General features: G+C 37.6%; 2 protein-coding genes and 1 pseudogene across 2 annotated transcripts; 1 reads left to right on the forward strand and 2 right to left on the reverse strand.

Annotated features, from left to right (window-relative positions):
* The first annotated feature begins 915 nt into the window (after positions 1-915).
* On the forward strand, positions 916-2,257 carry LOC147505279 (uncharacterized; annotated as a pseudogene).
* A 6,444-nt stretch (positions 2,258-8,701) lies between these two features.
* LOC147505280 (ethylene-responsive transcription factor 11-like) lies at positions 8,702-9,250 on the reverse strand. The gene has a single exon (XM_086605505.1). The coding sequence runs from the start codon at positions 9,248-9,250 to the stop codon at positions 8,702-8,704; it is 549 nt and encodes a 182-aa protein (XP_086461631.1).
* A 9,577-nt stretch (positions 9,251-18,827) lies between these two features.
* Positions 18,828-21,546, reverse strand: LOC147505281 (uncharacterized). Its single transcript, XM_086557860.1, has one exon. The coding sequence runs from the start codon at positions 20,820-20,822 to the stop codon at positions 18,828-18,830; it is 1,995 nt and encodes a 664-aa protein (XP_086413986.1). The 5' UTR covers positions 20,823-21,546.
* Positions 21,547-22,957: the final 1,411 nt, after the last annotated feature.

Here is a 22,957-nt window from a genome sequence, read left to right on the forward strand (position 1 = left end):
TCAATAGGCCTATTTGCATCTTTTGAAGAGTGAATTTAAGGCAGGAACAACTTGAAACAACACTCAAAAAACATTATATGCCTCAGCTCAAACTCACATTGGAAATACACGCACCCGTGGCCATAGTCGTAGCTCAGAACCACGTGTGGATCCATAGCCCAAAATCCACAGTTTCATTTTGAGAAATATTTATCTGTTATGGATCTTCCTAAGACTGAGTCCAGTGGTTTTGGACTCTTTATCCTTATTCCTCAATTTAACAGTGTTTTACACATATAGACAATGAAAATTGGTCCAATGGTTGTACAGGTATAGAATGAAAACCTCAATAAATCACTTCATTTCATCTGGCTCAGAATGCAAATAAAGAAAAAAATAAATAAAATATATCATACAACTCCACTTGAACTAGTGCAGAATAGAAAAGTAAGTCATACCACTCCACTTGAAGTGGCGCTATGTATCTCAATAATACTCCTTAGAGCATCTCTAGGTGGACGCATTCGTGGTCGCATTCTTCAAATTTGAAGAAAATGTATCTCAATTTGAAGAAATGCGACGGAATTTCCCGGAATTCCAACTCTAGGTGGTCGCATTCGTGGTCGCATCACCTGCTTGTTTGCATTCTTGTTCGCAAATTTGGTAATTTGGATGCGGATGCGGAGCGACAATATGAATGTCGCGCGCCAGTACTAATGTCGCGCCACTTTTTTTACTTTGACCAGAACAAAGCCACGCCACTACTACTGGCGCGCGCCACTCCTACTGTTGCGTGCTCCAATGGGCATAAAACGGGCAAAAAACGGTCGGATTTCTACCTTCTATATCTACACTCATCTCCTTCTTCATTTTACACACACTCAACTCAAACATTTCACATCAATCCTTAACAAACAACACACACATTGCGAAAAAATGGATCATGAAGTATATGAGATATTTCCACTTCAGTCTCCATCTTCATCTTCATCGTCGTCTTCTTCTTCATCTCCTCCAGCGGAAGACTCGGTAGATAGTCTTGATGAAGAATTTGTTAACGTCATGCCCCTTATGAAACACACTTTGGTTGTACTTGCACAAGCACAAGTACATGCTTCGAAGGCACCACATGGTGGTTCAAAGAAGGGTCGAAAAATTAAACATAGAAAATATGCTCTGACTTTGGAAATCTTGAAGAACAACTACTTCGTCGATCGTCCTGTCTTTCCGAAAGAAGATTTCAAACGGCGCTTTCGTATGAAAAAATCTTTATTTCTTCACATCTTCAACGATATTCAGACTCATTTTAAGTTTTTTCAGCCTAAAGTTAATAATGCTGGTAAACCTGGTATAGATCCTCTGGTCAAGGTGGCTGCAGCTTTGTGTATTCTTGGTTATGGCACGGTGTCTGATCAACTTGACGATCAATTATACATTTCCGAGCAAAGTGGAAACCAGGCGTTGAGGCATTTTTGTGATGCAATTATCAAATTGTACTGTTCAGTCTACTTGCGAAGGCCAAATATTGCAGATACAGAACGCTTGCTTGCACAATCTGCCACACGTGGATGGCCGGGTATGTTGGGAAGTATTGATTGTATGCATTGGGAATGGCATAATTGTCCAACTAGATGGCAAGGTGCTTACAGTGGTCGTTCTGGAAAACCATCTGTTATTCTCGAAGCTGTTGCAACCGAAGACCTGTGGATATGGCATTCTTTCTTTGGGATGCCAGGGTCACACAATGACATCAACGTGTTGGACAACTCGCCGGTATTTGAGCACGTGATCAATGGTACTTCTCCACCTGTTTTTTTTTTATGTAAATCAGCATAGCTATAATATGGGTTATTATTTAGCTGATGGTATCTATCCTGACTATGCGGCATTTATACAAACAATTTCAAACCCTAACGCTCTAAAGACGAAGTGGTTCGCAACGATGCAAAAAGCTGCAAGAAAAGATATTGAAAGAGCTTTTGGGGTTTTGCAAGCTAAATTTGGTATTTTGAAGAAAGCTTGCAAATTATGGCATGTGGAGACAATGGGTACTATTATGAGAGCATGTATCATATTGCACAATATGGTAATCGGAGCTAAGAATAAAAATTATGAAATGAGGAGGTACATTCCTGATCCAGAAGGGCAACCACAGATCCCACCTACTCGGGAACACTATATTGAAGGGACTCTACGAATTCAATCAAAGACTATGCATGATAGACTTAAAAGCGACCTTGTCGAGCATCTATGGAGCATTAGGGGTGACCGACATTGATTATTGTAATCATGTATTAGTTATCTTTTATTTATTTATTAGATAATTAGAGTAACTCTAGTAGTATGCAATAAAAGGGTGATATGTAATAGTTATCTTTTATTTATTTATTTTTATTTTATGTTTTTGCAATCATATATTAGTTGTCGTTCTATTAATAAAAAATATAATTCATTTGCTAAATCAAATGAAGTAAATTCTAAATCACACAACATAATAATAACCACACAACATATCACAAAACATAATAATAATCACACAACATATTAAAATGATCAAATGAAAAATTCTAAATCACACAACATAATAATAATCGTCATACAACAACCTCCTAGACTATCCTACATACGCCTCCTCTGCCGTGAACTCCTCATCGACTGTCCTTGTGCTGAACTCTCCGTCATCCATGCCGTGATGAACTCACCCTTGGCGATCAATCCGAGCCTCAGAACTCATCAATCTGGCGTTGCAAATCGCCATAATCCACATGAGCCTGGAAAGAAGTCTCTCTCTCTCAACACCGAAGCGAATACCGAGAAGCATAAGCCATCATTTACACGTAATGCTTGTCTCATATCTCATCGAGGTCATCCCGAAATAATTATTCATTAATAATTTATGACATTTTCATGATAAACCAAAATAATAAAACAAAACCAATAAAAATAATTACCCGAGATAGATGTCCAAGGTCGCTCTAACCGCACGACGCGAAAGTGGCATCAATAGAAGAAATGGGCTGGTAAATCATCCGCCACTCGGATCGCTTCAAACCGAAAACCCAAGGCCACTCGACCGGAGGGGATCCGATACTGGAACAAAAATGTGTGCATGTGTCCGCCTAAAACGCGTACCGCGGACGGCCGGCCAATCTGAATTCACGCCCCGACACCCAAATTGCTAACCGTATGAATGTTGCCTGTACGACCTACAGTTGGGAGCAAATGACCAATAGACACCCTAAACCAGTAACGGTAGTACTGCTCATAAGTCTGCAATGTAACTAGGTCATGTCCTTGCTCTAAGGTCATGTCCTTAGCCTATGATACATGGGTAGGCAGATCAGGAGGGATACCAAAGTATGGTGTGAGCTATCTGTAACATCTATCCCCTAAATACCACTCCATATCACTCCCACAAGTGAATACCATCCTCCTATGAGAAATGAACAATGCATATCTACAGTCATTCGCGCCGATGTGCACAGATGTCCTCCAAGGCCTCCAAACAATAGAAGCTTGTGTGCTAAGCTCGATCTGGGTTCGGACAGAAGTTATGTTATGACTGATCTCACTGGTCAGACGAGCTCGACAAGGTCCATGCCAAGCCCTTAGCCTAGGCCTCTCATCGGTATACTCTGTGAGGATAGGATTTGCAGCACGGAAATACTCATAAAACCATACCTCTAAGAGAATGACAAACCCTCCCATCTGGGGACTACTGACAACACCAGTCTGTCGAGAAGCCCTATCTAAACAACGCAACAAATGACAGTATATGGCTCCACCAAAATCAATACCGCCCAACTCATGCAAGTGCTCAAAGTTAGCTAGATATCCCAAGTTAATCGTGGAATGGCCAGAGGAAAAAAGAAGACACCCATCAAATACATACATAAAGCTCTTACATACTCATCAACATGTGCTTGACCATCATTGGAATCAAGTGACAAATAATCTATCAAAAACTGCAATCCTGAATCAGTAGTCAACGGTGTAATGTATGCAGCCTTGATACCGGAAATCCTAACACCAAAGATCGTCATATGACTCCTCACCGGACAAGGGAAGAAAGTCATCATTTGGGCACAACTCGAATTGATTGCTTACATCTCAACGGATTACCTAATCCTATACTCAAACCAGATATCATGCAAAAATCTAATGGAGTGAAGCCCAACTCTCCCTGAGGGAAGTGAAAAGTATGTGTACTATCCCACCATCTCTCAACTAAACCATTAATAACTCCCCAATGTCGGCCTTATTATAAGGGATGTCAACTAGATGAGCAAAGGAGTCGCTAAAATTGCATCTCTAACATGGTCAAGTGCAACCGACTTTCTTAATATCATCCCACCACGCCTTAAGCGCACGTGGAGTGCAATCAACCCGATACATAACACATCTCTGATGTACGCAAAATGAAACTAAAATTAAAAAAATAAAAATAAAAATATACGTATTGAACTACTAAAATTAACTACTACTACTACTAATTTATGAAATTAAAATACATACATGTTGTTCAAAAACAACTCTTGAGACATGCCTATCATGAAACCTCTTAGACACCGGCCTAAGATGGCTGAAATCAATAGCCTTTGCAGGAAATTCAAAATCGACTTTGCGATATTGAAGCAAAGAATGGATCGTCGACGACCCCCTCCTTGATTTCCAGCTCCGAAAGTGGTTGGTTCATCATCTAGATCACCACTGGGATTATCCCAAACATATGCACTGTTTTCTTCTTCCTCACCGCCACCACTCCATCGTGTTTGGTTATTATAGACGGATTCTTCATCGGAACTCATTTTTTTCCTATTAACTAGAGCGATTGAGTTGAAAAAAAATTTGTAAAATGACAAAATTCCGACTGTCGCGCGACATTATATAAAAACATAGCACGCGACAGTGATACTGGCGCGCGCCAGTACTAATGTCGCGCAGGGTGGGTCCCCAATGGATTTTGCGACCACGAATTTGCGACCACCTAGAGTTAGTTGAAATTTGCTACCAGATTCTGTGGTCGCATTCTTCAAATTTGAAAAGTATGCTACCACCACCTAGAGATGCTCTTATATATAGCCCCCCGCCAGTACTAATGTCGCACAGGGTGGGTCCCCAATGGATTTTGCGACCATGAATTTGCGACCACCTAGAATTACAGATTTTGGGTTTAATCTCCCTGGTTGATACATAACCAAAGATAAAACCCCATCACGCATTACAAACTCATAAAACCCCTATTTTTTCTAAAATACTCAACAGACCAAAATACCCCTCAGAAAAACCGGCCGACGCCATCAATCTTTACTTATAATTTTCGCTTAAAGACAAACCGGCCGACGTCATCTTATGTAAATTTGTATTTACATATGACAATATAAAATTACACGATCTTCTTAACCTATTTAAATTTAAATTTTGTTTGAGTTATGGACGTAAATCTTTGATCTTTCATGTAATGTCGGTTTGTCTTAGAATTTGGATGAAACTTTTGGATACTATATTTGAATTCGAATGTAATGTAAGAAATGAACCCCGATTAGTCTGCCGGGTTTGTCAAATTTTCATAGCTATGCCGAGAAAACAGTTTATTATAATTCATATTTGTATATGTAAATTTACATTTCATAGCCTGTGTCACCAATCAGATGACAGGAAAAAAACGTATGTGAAAATCAATGTGTACATGTAAATTCATATTTACATAACCTGTGTCATCTGTCAAATGTCAGAAAAAATGTCTATGAAATTTCATATTTGCATATGTAAATTTGTGTTCACATATGTAACTTCATATTTGCATATGTAAATTCATATTTCCATAACCCGCGTCACCTGGTTAGAACTCAAATGTCAAAAAAACGTCTATAAAAATTCAGTGACTGTAAATATAGTTTTACAAAATGTGTCTATATACATCAAAATGAGCAATCAAATATATTATGCATTGCTTCTTGAACGAGCCCAGCAACCAAGGCCAGCCGGACGACGAGAAAGAGGGCATCTTCAGAAAGGATCTGTCCACCAAAGATAACCAAAGATAACCTCCAATCATAATACTCCAAGAAACAACATTCCTCTTAGACATCTCATCAAAAATAGTTCTAGCCACATTCATATCCCCAAGATTTCGTGATACAAATCCAATCGCATTATTAATAAACATTTTTTTTTCATATTCACGGATCATTTCAATAACATCCGAAGCCATCCAAGCATAAGTATGTGCTCTTTTTCGTCCAAAACTCAAATCTGATGCCTACATACACGACAATTTATAAGAAAATATTACTTTACATATCTTCCAAGCATACGATAACCGAGTCAAGACGCATACATAATGAAGTAATACCTTTGAACCTAATTTTAGAGGTCATTTGAACAAAGTGTTAACAACCCGTGCCCTTTTCAATTCCATGATATGTTCAGCAGAGTGATCTTCTAAGATTAAAGGATCTCAAGAGGTTAAAGTTTCACCATCTACAATGTTGGAAAACACAACTTGTGGGTTTCTTTTCCCATACGGGTGCAATGAACAAAACCTATGTGAAACAATTAAATCGGTTTAGGGAATCAAATAATTAGGAGCTCCATTCACTTTCTAGGGGAGGGGGAGGAACCACTATCATGAAACTAATTTTTCCAATCTTTTCTCTTACAAGCTATCTTGCCTAAAATGTGTTTCATATCGGACACAAAGATCTTTGGCATTGAAATATGTCTTCCAATTCATGAATTTTAGCAATTATAGCATTTCTCTTTTTGTCGGTGCAAATATATTAAGGGAAGACTTGCACAATCATTGAAATACATATTGACACATATAGGCAGATAAATCGGGATGCTCATTCATCTAAGCTAACATAGCTTTAAAATGCAGAAAGTTGTAGCCTTAGGTAATAAGGATAACCTCACATGTTTCCCACGAGTATATTACGCTAGATAAGAGAGGCTTTTGTGCGGCCCGAGCATGCTACTCAAAATAGCCAAACTTAAACGCAGATAAGAAACTTAAACGCTTTATTGACTAGCCAAACTTTATAGAGCTGAAAAGAGAAGCCTCCATTTCTTCCCCTCGCAATTAATGTTCACACAGTCATATTCGCGATAGGTGTATCATAACATAACGTTATTACATTTCAATCGATAAAGTGAATGACTAAAATAAAACACGGGAATAAGATCGAGATTGAGGGCCATCAGTCTTCTATTCCAATTTATGAGTTAGCATTATCAACTCCGAAGTTCATCAAAGATCGTTCTATTGAGCTTCAAGTGGCTACCCCAATGCCACTTCATTCAAACATTAGTTATCTTATCAAGGCAATTCAACCAAGAACTTCCATGTTGAAATTCTTTTCCGAATTTTATCAAATAAGTCATAGACACCTTACACCAATGCCAGACTCTTCAACAACTCAAGTCTAAATGCAGGAAACCTCAAAGAGCACACTGAATCATAAACCAGAAAACAAAATTATATAGCTTATTACCCAAACTTTGAGTTACCTCGAGCAAATTGAACACTTGGTGACAAAATCAACGACTGCTCCTTTGATATTTGAGATGATTTGATAACTTAAGAACATAGATCAATTTTTACTTTAGTAAACAAAGACACGCACCTGAAAGGAAGAGTGAAGTCAATTTCAATCGGATCTTTCTCGCATCCATTTGCATGGTACTTGATCTTATATCCCTTTCCCTTTGTTATCTAGATGAATCGGTGTTCTTCTTGGATGAATATGGAAAAAGGGTAAAACGGGTAATAAAATAAAATAGGAAATAGAAATCGGGCTGGAATTTCGCTGATATTGGAAAGTAGGGAGTTTATGTGATATGGGCCGATAAATAGGGAGGTTAAGTGATATGGGCCGATAGGAAGGGGTTTACACTCATCCGGATTCAAACCAAGGGGCTGAGCCCCATTTCTTGCCTAGAACTAGTTGAAATTTGCTACCAGATTCTGTGGTCGCATTCCTCAAATTTGAAAAGTATGCTAACACCACCTAGAAATGCTCTTATATATAGATAGAATAAATTACATATAGATAGAGAGTGAAAACTTCCAATGTGGCCTCTACTTTTATGGGATAAACCGATAAAGAGCGACTCACCCTAAGTGACTCAAATCCGTTATACAAATTACTTCCAAGTCAGATTAAAACATACCATTTGTGATTCAATGATTAAAGTCAAGGTCAGTTTCATGGTGTTTGCTGCAGCTTATCGAACATTTTTGTGGCCCCATTTGTACGTAACATTACAATTGAAGTCAAAGATCCGTTACAATAAGAAAAAGACCCAAAGTCCCCACCAAAAAGTGGCCGCCGCGTTTTCCATTATAATTTTCTAAGGCCTGCAGCAGCCAGCTGCTTCTCTTTACAATTTAGACATGTGCCGACTGGTGAGCTATGATCAGCCGCTCCTCTTCACTTCCTTCGTTAAAACAGTCTAAAACATTCCAGGCTAATCAAATTAATTTTTCAGTAGGAGACTTTTTCTGATAATATGGAGGGAATTTTTCTAACAAAACTACACAGTTGCAAATGGTGAAAATAATGTTGTTCTATTCCTTCTTGGAAAATAAATGAGAGATTACAATAACCAGATAACAACACTGATTACAACCATCAACTGGTAAAAAAAATACCCTCATTTTGTAACTTATTTTTACCCATTTCAAAATTGAGATTCTAAAAAGGTTTAAAAAAAAAACCTAGTAGCTGCCAAATTCAGAAGGTGGAGGAAAATTCAGATCAAAATCAACACCCCTTCTGTCCATCTGACCACGGCTAATAAAATTATCGTCATTATCAATAACTGAAGACGAATCAGAATCACTCTGAACGCCCGAATTAGATTCAATTCCACATCGCATGGATTCAATATAAACCCGATAAAAATCACTAGATGGACATATCACACCTACACCTAGATCAGCACGGCTCGAAGATTCGACCGTGCTACTGTAGCTAGGACTGCTAGAAATGACACCATCATCATTATTAGAAACAATATTGAAATTAGTCTTGGCTTTCGAGCCACGAAACTCACGAGCTTTAACATCATAAGCACGTGCAGCTTCTTCAGCTGTATCAAATGTACCTAACCATACACGGGTTTTTTTAGACGGGTCTCGAATCTCAGCTGCGTAACGACCCCATGGCCTTCTTCTAACACCTCTGTAATGGGGTTCGTTGATGGTTGGGTTAGTGGTTTTGGTTCGGGATTTGGCGGCTGTGGTGGTAGTGGGTTTGCGGGGCATGTTTGGGAAGAAGAAATGTGTGTAGTGTGTGTGATGGTGGGTGGTGAAATGGAGGAAATAGGGGTTGGAATTTATAGAGTGGGGGATTTTGAGATTTTAAGATGTGGGGCAGATTTCAGAATCTTTCGGCAGTCAATGACAAAAATTGACTTAGATTTGTGTAGCCGCCTCTCCTCTCCCACTGCCCCCTTTTCCCTTTAGCGTGTTTTGGACTTTGGTAGTAAGTATTGTGCATTGGGGATTTGGGTTGATCAGTTGGTCTCACAACTAGGAAATGAAAATTTTGAGCTTATCATATACTAGTATAGTACAAAGAGAGATCTTACTGTACAATTTCGTTGGGCAGAAAATGGTCCAGGCAGACTAAGGCCGATCCCAAGGCCGCAAATATCATCTAATCCAAATGGCAGCTTGTTTAGAAGATCCTAAGCTTGCCAAGTTTTAATAATTTCAGATTGTTTTTTGCCGTCATATTTATTTTATAAAACTGGCTTTGAAACAGATGCTAGGAAGCTAAATATTTTTGGAAAAATACATTTATTGAAAATTTATCCCTTTTTTTTGGGTGATGTTGGACACACCCATAAAAATACTCCCGTACCCAACTTTGAAATAAATAAATAAAATTATTTAAGACACATTTAGATTCCTAAATTATCCTTTCTTTTATTAAGTATATCCAAATAAGTGTTTATCCTTCCATCAAACACAAACCCTTCGCACTTATTTTCTTTTTTTTTCTGTCACTTTTTTTTCGCCCTTACGAAAAGGAATTAGAAAAGGTAAAATTGTAGAATTTGGGAAAACAAAGAAGTCTTCCTCCTCCTTCACTTATCAGCCATTAATGCATTTTTTTCCTTTCTAATTTTTCGCTTGAGAAATTTCCAATTGGATATATTTTTACTAAACTCCTTTAACCCTTCTACAATTATAAAGAAGAAGTAATTGCAATAAAAAAAAAATTGAAATTGAAGCAATTTCTAGAAAAAGAAAAAGACAATTTGTTTTTTGGGTATTCTTTTATCTTTATTAGAAGTTCTATTATAGTGCAGTGTGCTGCAGTAACACTGTAACACAAAGATTCTTCAAGGTCGCCCTTCTAGAGTATTACTTTCACATTTTTTTATTTGTTGTCTATTTTTAGAATAAGTTTTTTTGTTTTTTCTTTTTCTTTGCCCCTATTGGAAATACGACAAATTAATTTGGGAGATATTAAATGGATTGAAGTGGTTATTGGGGTATGGCAAAAACTTAGTTAGTCATGGGGTACGGGAGTATTTTTATGGGTGTGTCCAAGATCACCCTTTTTTTTTCTAGTCGGATTTAATCTCTTGTACTCGATTAAAGTTGGATGCCTTTTTTTTTGTAATGAAATTGTATGTTTAATAAGATACTTTATAGGGTCTTGATTATTACATTGGACTTCATGATAATCTGGATAAGATTTTGTCAAGAATTTATCTCTATTTTTTTTTTAGAAATCCACATGGGCCTGATGTTGACTTCTTTCAGTAACTATTTCTATCATAGTTATCAGATCCAGCCCATATACTAACCCGTAAAAGGAACTGGATCACTGGATCACTGGATCACTAGTTCAACCAGTGGGTCAATACTTAAGTTGAAAATATTATATAATTCACTTAGTACATACATTTTCACAACTTCATTAGTGGCCTAGGTGGTCTTAGAGCCATTATTGTGGTGTAATGGTAGAGATCCTAGCTTGTTTAATAGTCACCCAAGGTTTGAGTCTTAGTACCAACAAATTAAAATTTTATAATTTTTAAAGTTAGTTATGGACCGGCAGCTCGGATGGTTTACAAAAAAGTCAAACAAATTAAATTAAAATTTTATAATTTCTAAAGTTAGTTATGGACCGGCTGCTCGGACTAAACCGTTCGGGTTAAAATGGTTTACAAAAAAATCGGACAAATTAACCAGGTTTGGCCTGGGTCAACTGCTTAAACGATATACCATGTGACCCAATCCGGTTTGGTAACCGGGTCGCCAGTTCACCAGGTCAAACTGCCCAGCCAGGCCGGGTTTGATAACACTGATTTCTATAGTATTAGGCTGAGTCCAATGGTTTGCTCCAAAATACCAAATCACAATAACACTGATTAGTGTTAGCGGGTTGGCGTTTAGTGACTGAATGGATATTCCACTACCCGCTAGTGGGAATGGTGTGTGTTGGAAAAATTTATTGAAATTGTTGGTGCCCCAGTGGAAGTGGAAGTGGTCGTTTACCATATATTTTCACTTTCTAATTCTCTATTTTGCCTGTGATATCTCTAGGCGTGGCCCGAGGATAGATATAATGAAAATGCGCCTAGCCTGAGTATGTGAGACAGTTGCGTCATGGTGTGATCCCATTTCGCTTAGGCAATTGTCAAAAAATCCTGACTATAAGTAATTAATCCTCCAAATCTTAACGTCGATGCCTTTTTCGGAATGTTTGGTTGTAGATTCCGTGGGAACTCCGTAGTTAAGCGTGCTCGGGCAGGAATAGTCCAAGGATGGGTGACCTCCTGGGAAGCTACACACTGCCAAATGTCCACAGTGGCTAAGTGGGGACAATATCAACGTGGTAAGATGAGTCAGGTAGTTGTATATCGACGTGGTAGGATGAGCCGAGTCGTTGCATTGCCCATTTCTCTTACCTCGCTCTCTCTCTTTTTCACCATTTCCCCTTCTCAAGGATAGAAAAATAATTCGCCTAAGATAGATTTTAGAAAATCAATTATGTGGGGCCTTGTTTTGTATCCGCCATTTCAAGTGGTGTGTAGAACGATGAGCAGGAGCGAGAGCGAGAGCGGAAGCGGGAGCGTAAGAGCGCCTAACTTGAGAAGCTCTGTGTTTCAGAGCGCCTTGAGAGCGGCGTATATAACATATAAATAATACACATATTTGTAAAACAAAGTAGTAAAAAAAATTATTCAAACAAAGTAAAGCTTAGATATTCAAAATGAAAGGAAATATAGTTACAAAAAAAGAAAAAGAAAATAAACATATGAAATTTCTTAGTCAAGATTACTACAAACTCATTATCCTTAGTTTTTTATCATTTTTTTTTAATATAAAATATCCAACTCCACTCTCTTTTCTCCTTCCTCTCTTTGTTTGCCAATAGCACAGTGTCAGAAATCATGTAAACCAGTGAACACACACACACGTCAAGCTTGATTTTTTTATCATCTCGACCCAAATACTATTCCTTTCAACTGAAACTTCTTGTAGATAGACCTAAAATAAGTTCTAAGTGAAATTCCCAGATATGATTTCACAGAGTAATCTCGATGAATTCAAAGTTTCCAATTAGATTTAATCATGCACAAGCAAACAATTATCTATGACAATCAAACTGACAAAAAATAAAACGAGACAAGACACAGAGAATTTTTTTTATGTGGTAAACCCAATCACTGGGAAACATCCACGTCACTACCTATCTCAAGTAGTGAGATAAAATTCACTATATAAATCAATCAGTTACAAAGTAAGAATACTCACAACGGGGATCAAGTCCCATGATTACCCGAATATCGTACTCCTCAATATTGTAACCTTTCGCCTCCTTTCGCAGGAAGAAGAATCACTCCTTTCGCAGAAGCCACTAACAATAAACAAGCATGGAAGAACTCAATTCAGTGATCTCATGTCGTCTTCAACAATAGGAAGACTAAATTGGCAAGATGAATGAAGTCTTTTTCTTAACGCACTTCGGAATCTCTAGAATTATTCTACTGAAAAAGCTTACCCCGACTATCTGTTTTTATATTACTTCTCAGACTTCCAAGATCAAATCAGTTTTGATCACAATCCCTCAAAAATCGGTTTTGATCAATATCCACTTTGTTGATCACAATCCCTCAAACATCGGTTTTGATCGACATCCACTTTGTTGATCACAATCCCTCAAACATCGGTTTTGATCGACATCCAATTTGTTGTTGTCTATCTCTCTTTCTCGCAAAGTTACACAGAACTGCTATCTAAGTAATGGACCCAAAACCTTGGTTAGTCACGAAATGGGCCAAACATTATATGTGGGCTTTTCAATCTCCCCCTTTTGGCCGATTTCGTGACAAAACCTTACAAACAATAACTAGAAATTACATAAAAAAAACTTCCCGCTAATGACGTAATGCTAATTACAAAGAACCAAGAATACAAGATTCCGGTTCTACAAAGAAAACAATTCTCCCCCTCGCTTCAGTATCAGTCAGCTCTCTTCTTATTTTACTTCATCTGTAGTATAAGAATTATTTCCACAACAAATACACAGTCTCCGCAAGATCTTCAATACATCATATAATCCAATCCATAACTGAACCACAAATCTTCAAAGTGCTTGAAATCTCGTATAATAAGATCGCCAAAGTCGCACATAAAACAAGCACCGAAACACCTCTCCCTTTTTGTCACGAAAAAGACAAAAGGTGAAGGTTAGAACAAAGTAACAGAGGGTAAGTACTTAGCACTAAGCAACAGAAGCAATGAGAAACATAGCCAGCAAAAGATGAAATCCCCCTAAATGAAACAAGTAGGGGTGCATGTGGAACTCCCCCTCAATACATCAAATATGGACACATAAGAAATGAAGGCAGAGCAAAAGAACACTCAGAATAAAACAAAAATAAAATGGTTCGAGTAACCACAAGCAACAACCAAGCAAGTAACCCATGTGACAGCAGGTTCTGACCACAAAAAAAACAGATAACTTCCCGTAAGCAGTTAAGCATACTGCCTTACACCATTCCAGAGTAAGAGTTGAAGGAACAGGGAGAATGTCACACAAAACACATAGCAATCATGCTGAAACTTCACCATAAAGGACAGAAAACACTCACTGAACATGCATGAAAACTCGGCTTAAAAAAAACACTCAAAACAGATGCCCCCAAGCCTATACTTCAATGTTCTTGTCCAACACTCGACAAGCATCAACGTACTAAAAACAATTGCACCTTAATCAAGTCACCTTCGTAATGATATACATAGATGATATGTGATGAAGAGTAACACGCATCATGAACTAAGAAACTCCCCCTAAACAAGTGTAGTATGCAACTCCATAGCAAAAAAAATTCTTACCATGACAGGTCACGCTCTGAGCGGCAGGACAACTCTGTAACCAAAAACAATGGACGAGGTGAAAAGAAATGCAAGCATGCATAAGAAGAAGTTAAGCACATTCATAAAGAACCATTCAGAAAATGGCATTGGCAAGACTAAACTTGTAACTTTCGACCACATGACATGAGCTGCAAAAAAAAAACAAGTCATATAACGCATTGAAAACAAAATCACAATGCGTATTAGGACCATAATGCAAGACTTATAGTGCAGACTTCTGTTTGTGCAAGAGATCAATGCTCAACACACATTTGTGAAGCATAGTTTCCATCGGGAATAATATGACAGCAACTAACTATATGAAAATGAAAAGCAGCAACTCAAGAAAATACAAGAATAAGCATTAGTATTATTCGTTCTTCCTTTCTTTCTTTCTTTCTTTCTTTTTCTTTTTCTTTTTCTTTTGCTTTTTCTTTTTCTTTTCCTTAATATATATATATATATATATATATATATATATATATATATATATATATATATATATTGGAGATGAACCATCCCTTATAATGGCTTTTCGATTGGTAAGTCCAAACCAGTTGGTCTTAGATTACCAGGTGGAAACCCCTACGAATCTACCGACCCGGGTGGTTACATGCCTGTGCCCCAAGAGAGAGAGACTTTATATACTGGAGAGGAATCATCCCTTATAACAGGTTGTCGATTGGTAAGTCCAGACCAGTTGGTCTTAGATTACCAGGCTTAAACCCCTACGAATCGACCAACCTGGGTGATTACATGCCTGTGCTCCATAAATTAAAAAATATAATATTGAGTTGCATAGATTTCACAAACGTATAGAAAATATATATGTCATAGAAGTCCGGTGAAAACTATAAAACTCAAATAGTAGTGTGAGTGTGTAAGATGTGTGTGACAACAGAAAATCCAATATAAGAGAAGCATTATGAAGCAATGCACAACTGGATTAAGATTGCAATGAATGACATGAACTGCAATTTAAAACCTGACATCTCACACACATGGAAACAAAGAGCAAAATAGTTAACACATGCCAGTAAATGAATGCTACTTCATCAATATACTTAACACCCCCAAGGATGCAGAAAACCACTTCGAACTCTTCTTTTTTTTTTTTTTTTTTTTTTTTTTTTTTTTTTTTTTTTTTTCAATCTAGAAATCATGGACATAAATTCAAAAGAGAAACTAAAACCTGGGAAAAAAAAAACTAAGAAAACTTCAGAACAAACGACACTAGCTAGTCAAAAGCACAAATACCAATAGATTTCCTAAGGAATTCAAACCTAAGGGAATCTAAAGGTTTAGTGAACAGATCAGCTAATTGACTATCTATATGAACATACTCAACACAAACCACTTTACTCTCGACTTGATCCCGAATGAAGTGATGCCTAATGTCAATATGCTTAGTTCGAGAATGTTCAACAGGATTTCTGGAAATATTGATGGCACTAGTGTTATCACAAAAAATAGACATAGTACCCTGTTGTAGCCCGTAATCCCTCAACATTTGCTTCATCCAAAGCAATTGGATGCAGCAACTTCCAGCAGCAATGTATTCAGCCTCAGCTGTGGACAAGGAGATGGAATTTTGCTTCTTGCTTTGCCAAGCAATAAGGTTGTTACCAATATAATAACACGCACGGATGTACTCTTCCTATCATCGGCATTACGGTACCCGGGCATCCGAATAACCAGCTATCGCACAATTAGTATCTCTAGTATACCACAAGCCATACCTAGAAGTAGCATGAACATAACGAAGAATGCGTTTTACTGCAAGGAAATGAGACTCCTTAGGACAAGCTTGATATCTAGCACAAGCACCAACACTAAACGCAATATCAGGACGACTTGCAGTGAGATACAATAAACTTCCAATGATGCTTCTATATAATTTTATATCTCCATCTTTACCAGAGTTGTCCTTACTCAACTTAGTCGTCATACTCATAGGAGTCCGAGTATGCGTAGCTGAGTCCATACCAAAAAATTTCAGAATATCTCTAGCATATTTAGACTGAGAAACGAAAATCCCATTGTCTAATTGTTTTACCTGGAGACCAAGAAAATAATTTAGCTCACCCACCATACTCATTTCAAATTCGGTTTGCATAAGATCAGCAAAGGAAAGAGCACGGTGTTCAGAGGTGGAACCAAACACAATGTCATCCACATAGACCTGAGCAATAAGCACATAATCCTTACCATGTTGTACAAACAAAGTCTTATCTGCTCCCCCCCTAGAAAAACCCTGTTCTAAAAGAAAGGCAGTAAGGCGCTCATACCAAGCTCTAGGAGCTTGTTTAAGTCCATAAAGAGCCTTCTTAAGACGATAAACATGAGTAGGATGATGTAGATCAACAAATCCTTTTGGTTGCTCCACATACACCTCCTCCTGAAGAATGCCATTTAAAAAAGCACTCTTAACATCCATCTGAAATAGTTTAAATTTTAGATGACAAGCCACAGCAAGCAAAAGCCTAACAGACTCTAATCAAGCAACAGGAGCAAACGTCTCATCAAAATCAATCCCCTTAACTTGGGTATACCCCTGTGCAACCAATCTAGCCTTGTTCCGAACAATAATAGCAAATTCATCAGTTTTATTTTTAAAAATCCATTTTGTGCCTATGACATTAATGTGTAAAGGACGAGGAACAAGATACCACACATCACTACGAACAAACTGACCCAGCTTTTCTTGCATTGCAAGGAGCCAATCCTCATCAACAAGAGTCTCATTGATATTCTTTGGCTCAATCACAGAAACATAGCAAACATAATGAATGGTATTCTTAATTTTATTCCTAGTTTGCATGTCATCACTCAAGTTACCAATCACATCTTGGACACAATGATGTTGTTGCACTCTAACAAAAGCCTTATCAAAAGTCACTGGCTGGATGAAGCCAGCATTAGGTGCAAGGTCATTTGTGTGTGGAGATTCGTGTTCACTAGAAGGCGAGTCTGCTGCATTTATAGACTCAACATGTGAAGGTACGTTAGTGGTAGATGGTGTAGTAGAGAAGTGTTCAGGAGCTAGTGTAGTGGGACTCTGAACAAACATGTCATCTGCCGCCTCATCATCACCAATAGTGTGCACAAGAGTATCATCAACAACCACATTACATGATTCCATAATAGTCTGAGTACGTTCATTATATACTCTAAAAGCACGACTATTAGAAGAATACCCAAGTAAAATACCTTTGTCTCCTCGAGTATCAAATTTGGACAAACTTTTACGATCCCTGCACACATAGCAAGAACTTCCAAAAATACGAAAGTATTGAACATTAGGTTTCTTGCCATACCAAAGTTCATAAGCTGTGTTTAAAGTGTTAGGGCGAAGATAAACCCTATTTACAATATAACACGCTGTATGAACAGCATCAGCCCAAAAATTTCTGGATAGACTCTTATTATGCAATAGAACTCGAGCCATCTCTTGAAGAACACGGTTCTTCCTCTCAGCCACCCCATTCTACTGAGGGGTACGAGGAGCTGAGAACTCTTGCCAAGTACCATTGGCAATGCAAAACTCAATGACACCTGTATCCTTAAACTCACCACCACGGTCACTTCGAATGTAAGTGATCTGGGTATCTTTTTCATTTTGAACCCGTAAGCAAATAGCTTGGAATTCCATAAAAGTGTCGGACTTCTCTCTCAAAAATGCAATCCATGTGAATCTAGTAAAGTCATCAACCATCACAAAAATGTACCGCTTACCACCAATACTACCAGTCCGCATAGGACCCATAAGGTCCATATGAATTAATTCTAAAGGGTACGAGGTAGCAATGTCCTTAACCTTTTTATGGGAACTCCGAATTTGTTTTCCGACTTGACAAGGTCCACAAATAACATCTCTAAGTCTACCAAGTTTGGGAAGGCCTCTAACTAGGTCCTTTCTAGTGATTTTGTCAAGGTCCTTAAAATTAATGTGACCTAATCTTTGATGCCACAACTGAATCTCATCAAGTTTAGCCAATTTGCAACTAGTAACCAAGGGCTCCTGATGGATTGCATAACAATTATCAGAAGTTCTTGTACCAGTTATCACACACTGTCCTTTACCATTTAGAACCTTACAAATATCTTTTTGAAAACTGACAGTGTGGTGTTTGTCGCATAATTGACTAATACTAATTAGATTAGCCTGTAAATCTTTAACCAAAAGAACAATCTCACCATTAGGAAGACCAAGACCATCTATAGTGCCTTTACCAATAACCTGTGATTGGCTACCATCGCCAAAAGTGACATTACCTCCTTTGAATGGAGTAAAGTTGCTAAACTTGGTAGCATCACCAGTCATGTGGCGAGAACACCCACTGTCCAAATACCACTGGGCAGTTTGACGGGAGGCATGAAGAGCAGTAACACCCACCTTGCACGTGAGCTGTGGACAAAGGTCATCTTTCCTTACCCAAATAGTCTTTAGCTTCCTCGCTTAAGTATGAGAATTAGCCGGAGATGAAACTGATTGAGTGTGACGAGAGGTTTTGTACACATTCCTATCATTAGCCTTCATATGTTTCTTTTGCTGCATATTCATGAAACGGTTAGGAGTCCAAGTGTGATAATATGATTTTTGTCGAAAGGGCACATGAGAATTCCGAAATCCATTTCCATGAAAAGAAGAATAATGATTGTACCAACAAAAAGGCGCATGATGTCCCATTCTACCACAAGCATAACATGTAAACACTTTATGTTTGACAATAGACTTTGACTCAAACCGAACTTTTTGAACAGGAAGTTTCTTATGAGCGCTTACATTGTTTCTGCTAACACTAGGAGAGGCCATAGTTGCAGGATGTTCCTTAGCTTTCACAAAAGTAATAGCACGAGAGGTATTAGAAGATGATGCATTGGCATCATTATAACCCAGACCTCTCTTGTCAGAATGAGATTTACCCACCCCAAGCATTTTGTCAAGTTGTTGAGCACCATTAGTGAAGGCTTGAAGTTGATGTTGAGTAAACACCAAGTCTTTCTTGGTCTGCTCAAGTTCAGCCAAGACAGATTTGTATTTTTCTTCGCTATCAAAATTCTTTCTCTCTAGAACATCAATTTTGCTTAAAAAAGTTTGTTTTTCCTTTTCAAACAATTCAGCCTGAATATTGTACTCCTCAGCTCCAGATAAAACTTGAGCATTGAGTGCGTCAAACTTGACTATAAGATTTTTATTTGTCTTGTCAAGCTTGATACACTTGGCAACAGAGTTAGAGTACATCTCATCCCAATCGTCATCAGTAACACTTGATTCAAAATTATTCAACTTGCTACTTGCAAAACTATCTTTGTCAGATTCCTCAAGATCTCCACAAAGACTAGCACCATACACAACATAGTTAACAATTTCATCAGCTTGGGAATCATCAAGTTCAATCTCGTCATCACTATCATCCCAAGTTACAGAAATGTTGGCTTTCCTTTTCTCTAAGGGTTTCTTATTCAATTTCGTAGGACAATTGTGAGCATAGTGACCGAACCTATTACACTTATAACATTGGACTTTTGAGAAATCAGTAAAAGACTTGTCTGGTTTATTTTCAGTTTTGAACCTATCATGAGGTCTTGACACTTGATTATTAAATTTCCCTTTATCAGTAAATTCTCTTCGATGTTTCATTTTCAATAGTTTCTGGAAATCTCTAGAAATAAGAGCAATCTCATGATCAATATCAAAAGACTCATCCTCGAGAGAGACATCATTTTCAGAGAAATCCTTAGAAGAATTAGAATAAGATGAACTCTTGAAAGCTAAATTCTTATTCTTCTGAGGATTTTCATACTCTAATTCCATCTCAAAAGTGCGCAATTTACCCGCAAGAGTCTCAATGGACATTGTTTTTATATCATGTGCCTCTTGAATGGCATCTTTTCGAGATCTAAACCTCTTAGGTAATGACCTCAAGATCTTGCGAACAACTTGAACATCTGGATACTCTAAACCAAAAGCCGTGCTAGAGTTAATCACATCTTGGAGACGGATAAAGAATTCATCAAATGTCTCACTATCTTCCATCTTCATGGTCTCAAATTGAGTAGTAAGCAACTCAAGCTTACTCTCTTTGACAGCACTATCACCTTCATGCGAAATAACAAGCTTATCCCAAGCCTCTTTTGAGGTGGTACAAGTGGAAATGCATCTGAATTCGATAGGATTCATGGCCATGAAGATAGCACTACGACCCTTATTATTATGACAAGACAATGTCTTCTCAACATCAGTCCATTGGTTTCTAGGTTTTAAGGAATTCACAGTAGTGTCACCAGACCTGATAGTTTGAGTAGGATGAACCCAACCATCTTCTACAGCTATCCAAACATCATCACCTAAGGCTTGTAGGTAAGCTGTCATTCTAGCTTTCCAGTAGGGAAGTTTTTTCCCATCAAATTGAGGAGGTCGATTAGAAGTACCAAACTTATCAACTTCCATCTAACTAATTTTTTTTAGGAACAAAAAAAATCACGCCTAGGCTTTTAAACCTTTAAAAGCGTAACCGCTCTGATACCAATTGAAATTCCCAGATATGATTTCACAGAGTAATCTCGATGAATTCAAAGTTCCCAATTAGATTTAATCATGCACAAGCAAACAATTATCTATGACAATCAAACTGACAAAAATAAAACGAGACAAGACACAGAGAATTATTTTTACGTGGTAAACCCAATCACTGGGAAACATCCACATCACTACCTATCTCAGGTAGTGAGATAAAATTCACTATATAAATCAATCAGTTACAAAGTAAGAATACTCACAACGGGGATCAAGTCCCATGATTACCCGAATATCGTACTCCTCAATATTGTAACCTTTCGCCTCCTTTCGCAGGAAGAAGAATCACTCCTTTCGCAGAAGCCACTAACAATAAACAAGCATGGAAGAACTCAATTCAGTGATCTCATGTCGTCTTCAACAATAGGAAGACTAAATTGGCAAGATGAATGAAGTCTTTTTCTTAACACAATTCAGAATCTCTAGAATTATTCTACTGAAAAAGCTTACCCTGACTATCTGTGTTTCTTGTTTTTATATTACTTCTCAGACTTCCAAGATCAAATCAGTTTTGATCACAATCCCTCAAAAATCGGTTTTGATCGATATCCACTTTGTTGATCACAATCCCTCAAACATCGGTTTTGATCGACATCCACTTTGTTGATCACAATCCCTCAAACATCGGTTTTGATCGACATCCAATTTGTTGTTGTCTATCTCTCTTTCTCGCAAAGTTACATAGAACTGCTATCTAAGTAATGGACCCAAAACCTTGGTTAGTCACGAAATGGGCCAAACATTATATGTGGGCTTTTCACTAAGGTAGTTCTCAATCTTTTTTGTTGAAATAAAGAGGCGATTTTCGTTGAGATTTCGGAGAGCGTAGTTGCAAAAATTGAGAGCGCGGTTGCAAAAATCTCAGAGCACGGTTTTATGGAGGATTGGCACTTAAACCGCGAGAGCGAGGTTTTAGAGTGGGAGCGATAGGCACTTCACACGGTTTGTGTGACTAAGGTGTAGAGCCTACGCCATTCTATTATAACTTGACCTATATATAGGTAATTTTTTCATGATTGCGTTGACTTGTTGATGTTTTGGCGTACCATTGATTCATAATTTTCGTCATATTTAGTGTTTTGTCGCACCATAGCCTCAGTGGCAGAGCTAGGGGGCCCAAGGTACACCTGACTTACCCTCAACTCAACAAAAAAGAAAAGAAAAGTAGTTATCAGTTAATTTGAAAAGGGCGCTAGTGAAGAAGAAAAAAAAATGGTGGCATGTGCTACTAATGTACTTGACATAGAAAGGAAACAAACTAGTAGAAACGAAACAAAAGGGTCATGTGATGTGATGACGTGTGATGTACTTGAATACTTGATGTAGTGAACAATACCAAAAAGGCAAAAACAATAAAATAGAAACCCAACAATCACTCCACCGAAAAAACCCAACCCATATATAAACCCAAACAAAAAAACCCTATCGTATTCAAAAAAAAAAAAACTCTCACATACTTTACTTCTCCTCTCCTCCATTCTCTATTACTCTATATTAAAATTTAAGTCTTCTATTCTTCTACCCAAACAAGCACATTTACATCTACCGGTTTTGTGGAGGTAACTAGGTAACCCTTATATTATTTAATTTTTTGTCGTCTTTTTGTACTAATTCCTAAACCATATTATTTATATTTTTATATGTTTATAATTATTATTTTATTTTGTGCACATCATTGGTGGGTTATTTTAATTCGTGCAATTTCAATTAAATTGATTGGTGGTTTATTTTAATTGTTTAAATAGCTATGCTAAAGTATTTTATCAAAGAAAAGTCGTTGCCTGCTCAACCAACTAGTAACACAGATTATATTGTTAGTGTTAAAGTAGGATCCTCTTCAAAATGAAGTCACCAAGAAATTGAGGATGGTGGTGTTGAACAACATACGTCAAAACGAGTTCAACATGAAAATCGTGAAGAACTTGACTTTATCTCGATGATTTTTCAGAGATAGATCAGATGGAATTAGCGGATCAGCTTGAGAATTATATCATTGATGTTCGTTCCAA

This window comes from Coptis chinensis, chromosome 4 (assembly GCF_015680905.1).
Source record: "Coptis chinensis isolate HL-2020 chromosome 4, ASM1568090v1, whole genome shotgun sequence".
Taxonomy (NCBI): Eukaryota; Viridiplantae; Streptophyta; class Magnoliopsida; order Ranunculales; family Ranunculaceae; genus Coptis; species Coptis chinensis.

Coding starts and splice junctions, on each gene's coding strand:
- LOC147505281 (XM_086557860.1), bottom strand. CDS start 20,822: ATGGAAGTTGATAAGTTTGGTACTTCTAATCGACCTCCTCAATTTGAT.
- LOC147505280 (XM_086605505.1), bottom strand. CDS start 9,250: ATGCCCCGCAAACCCACTACCACCACAGCCGCCAAATCCCGAACCAAA.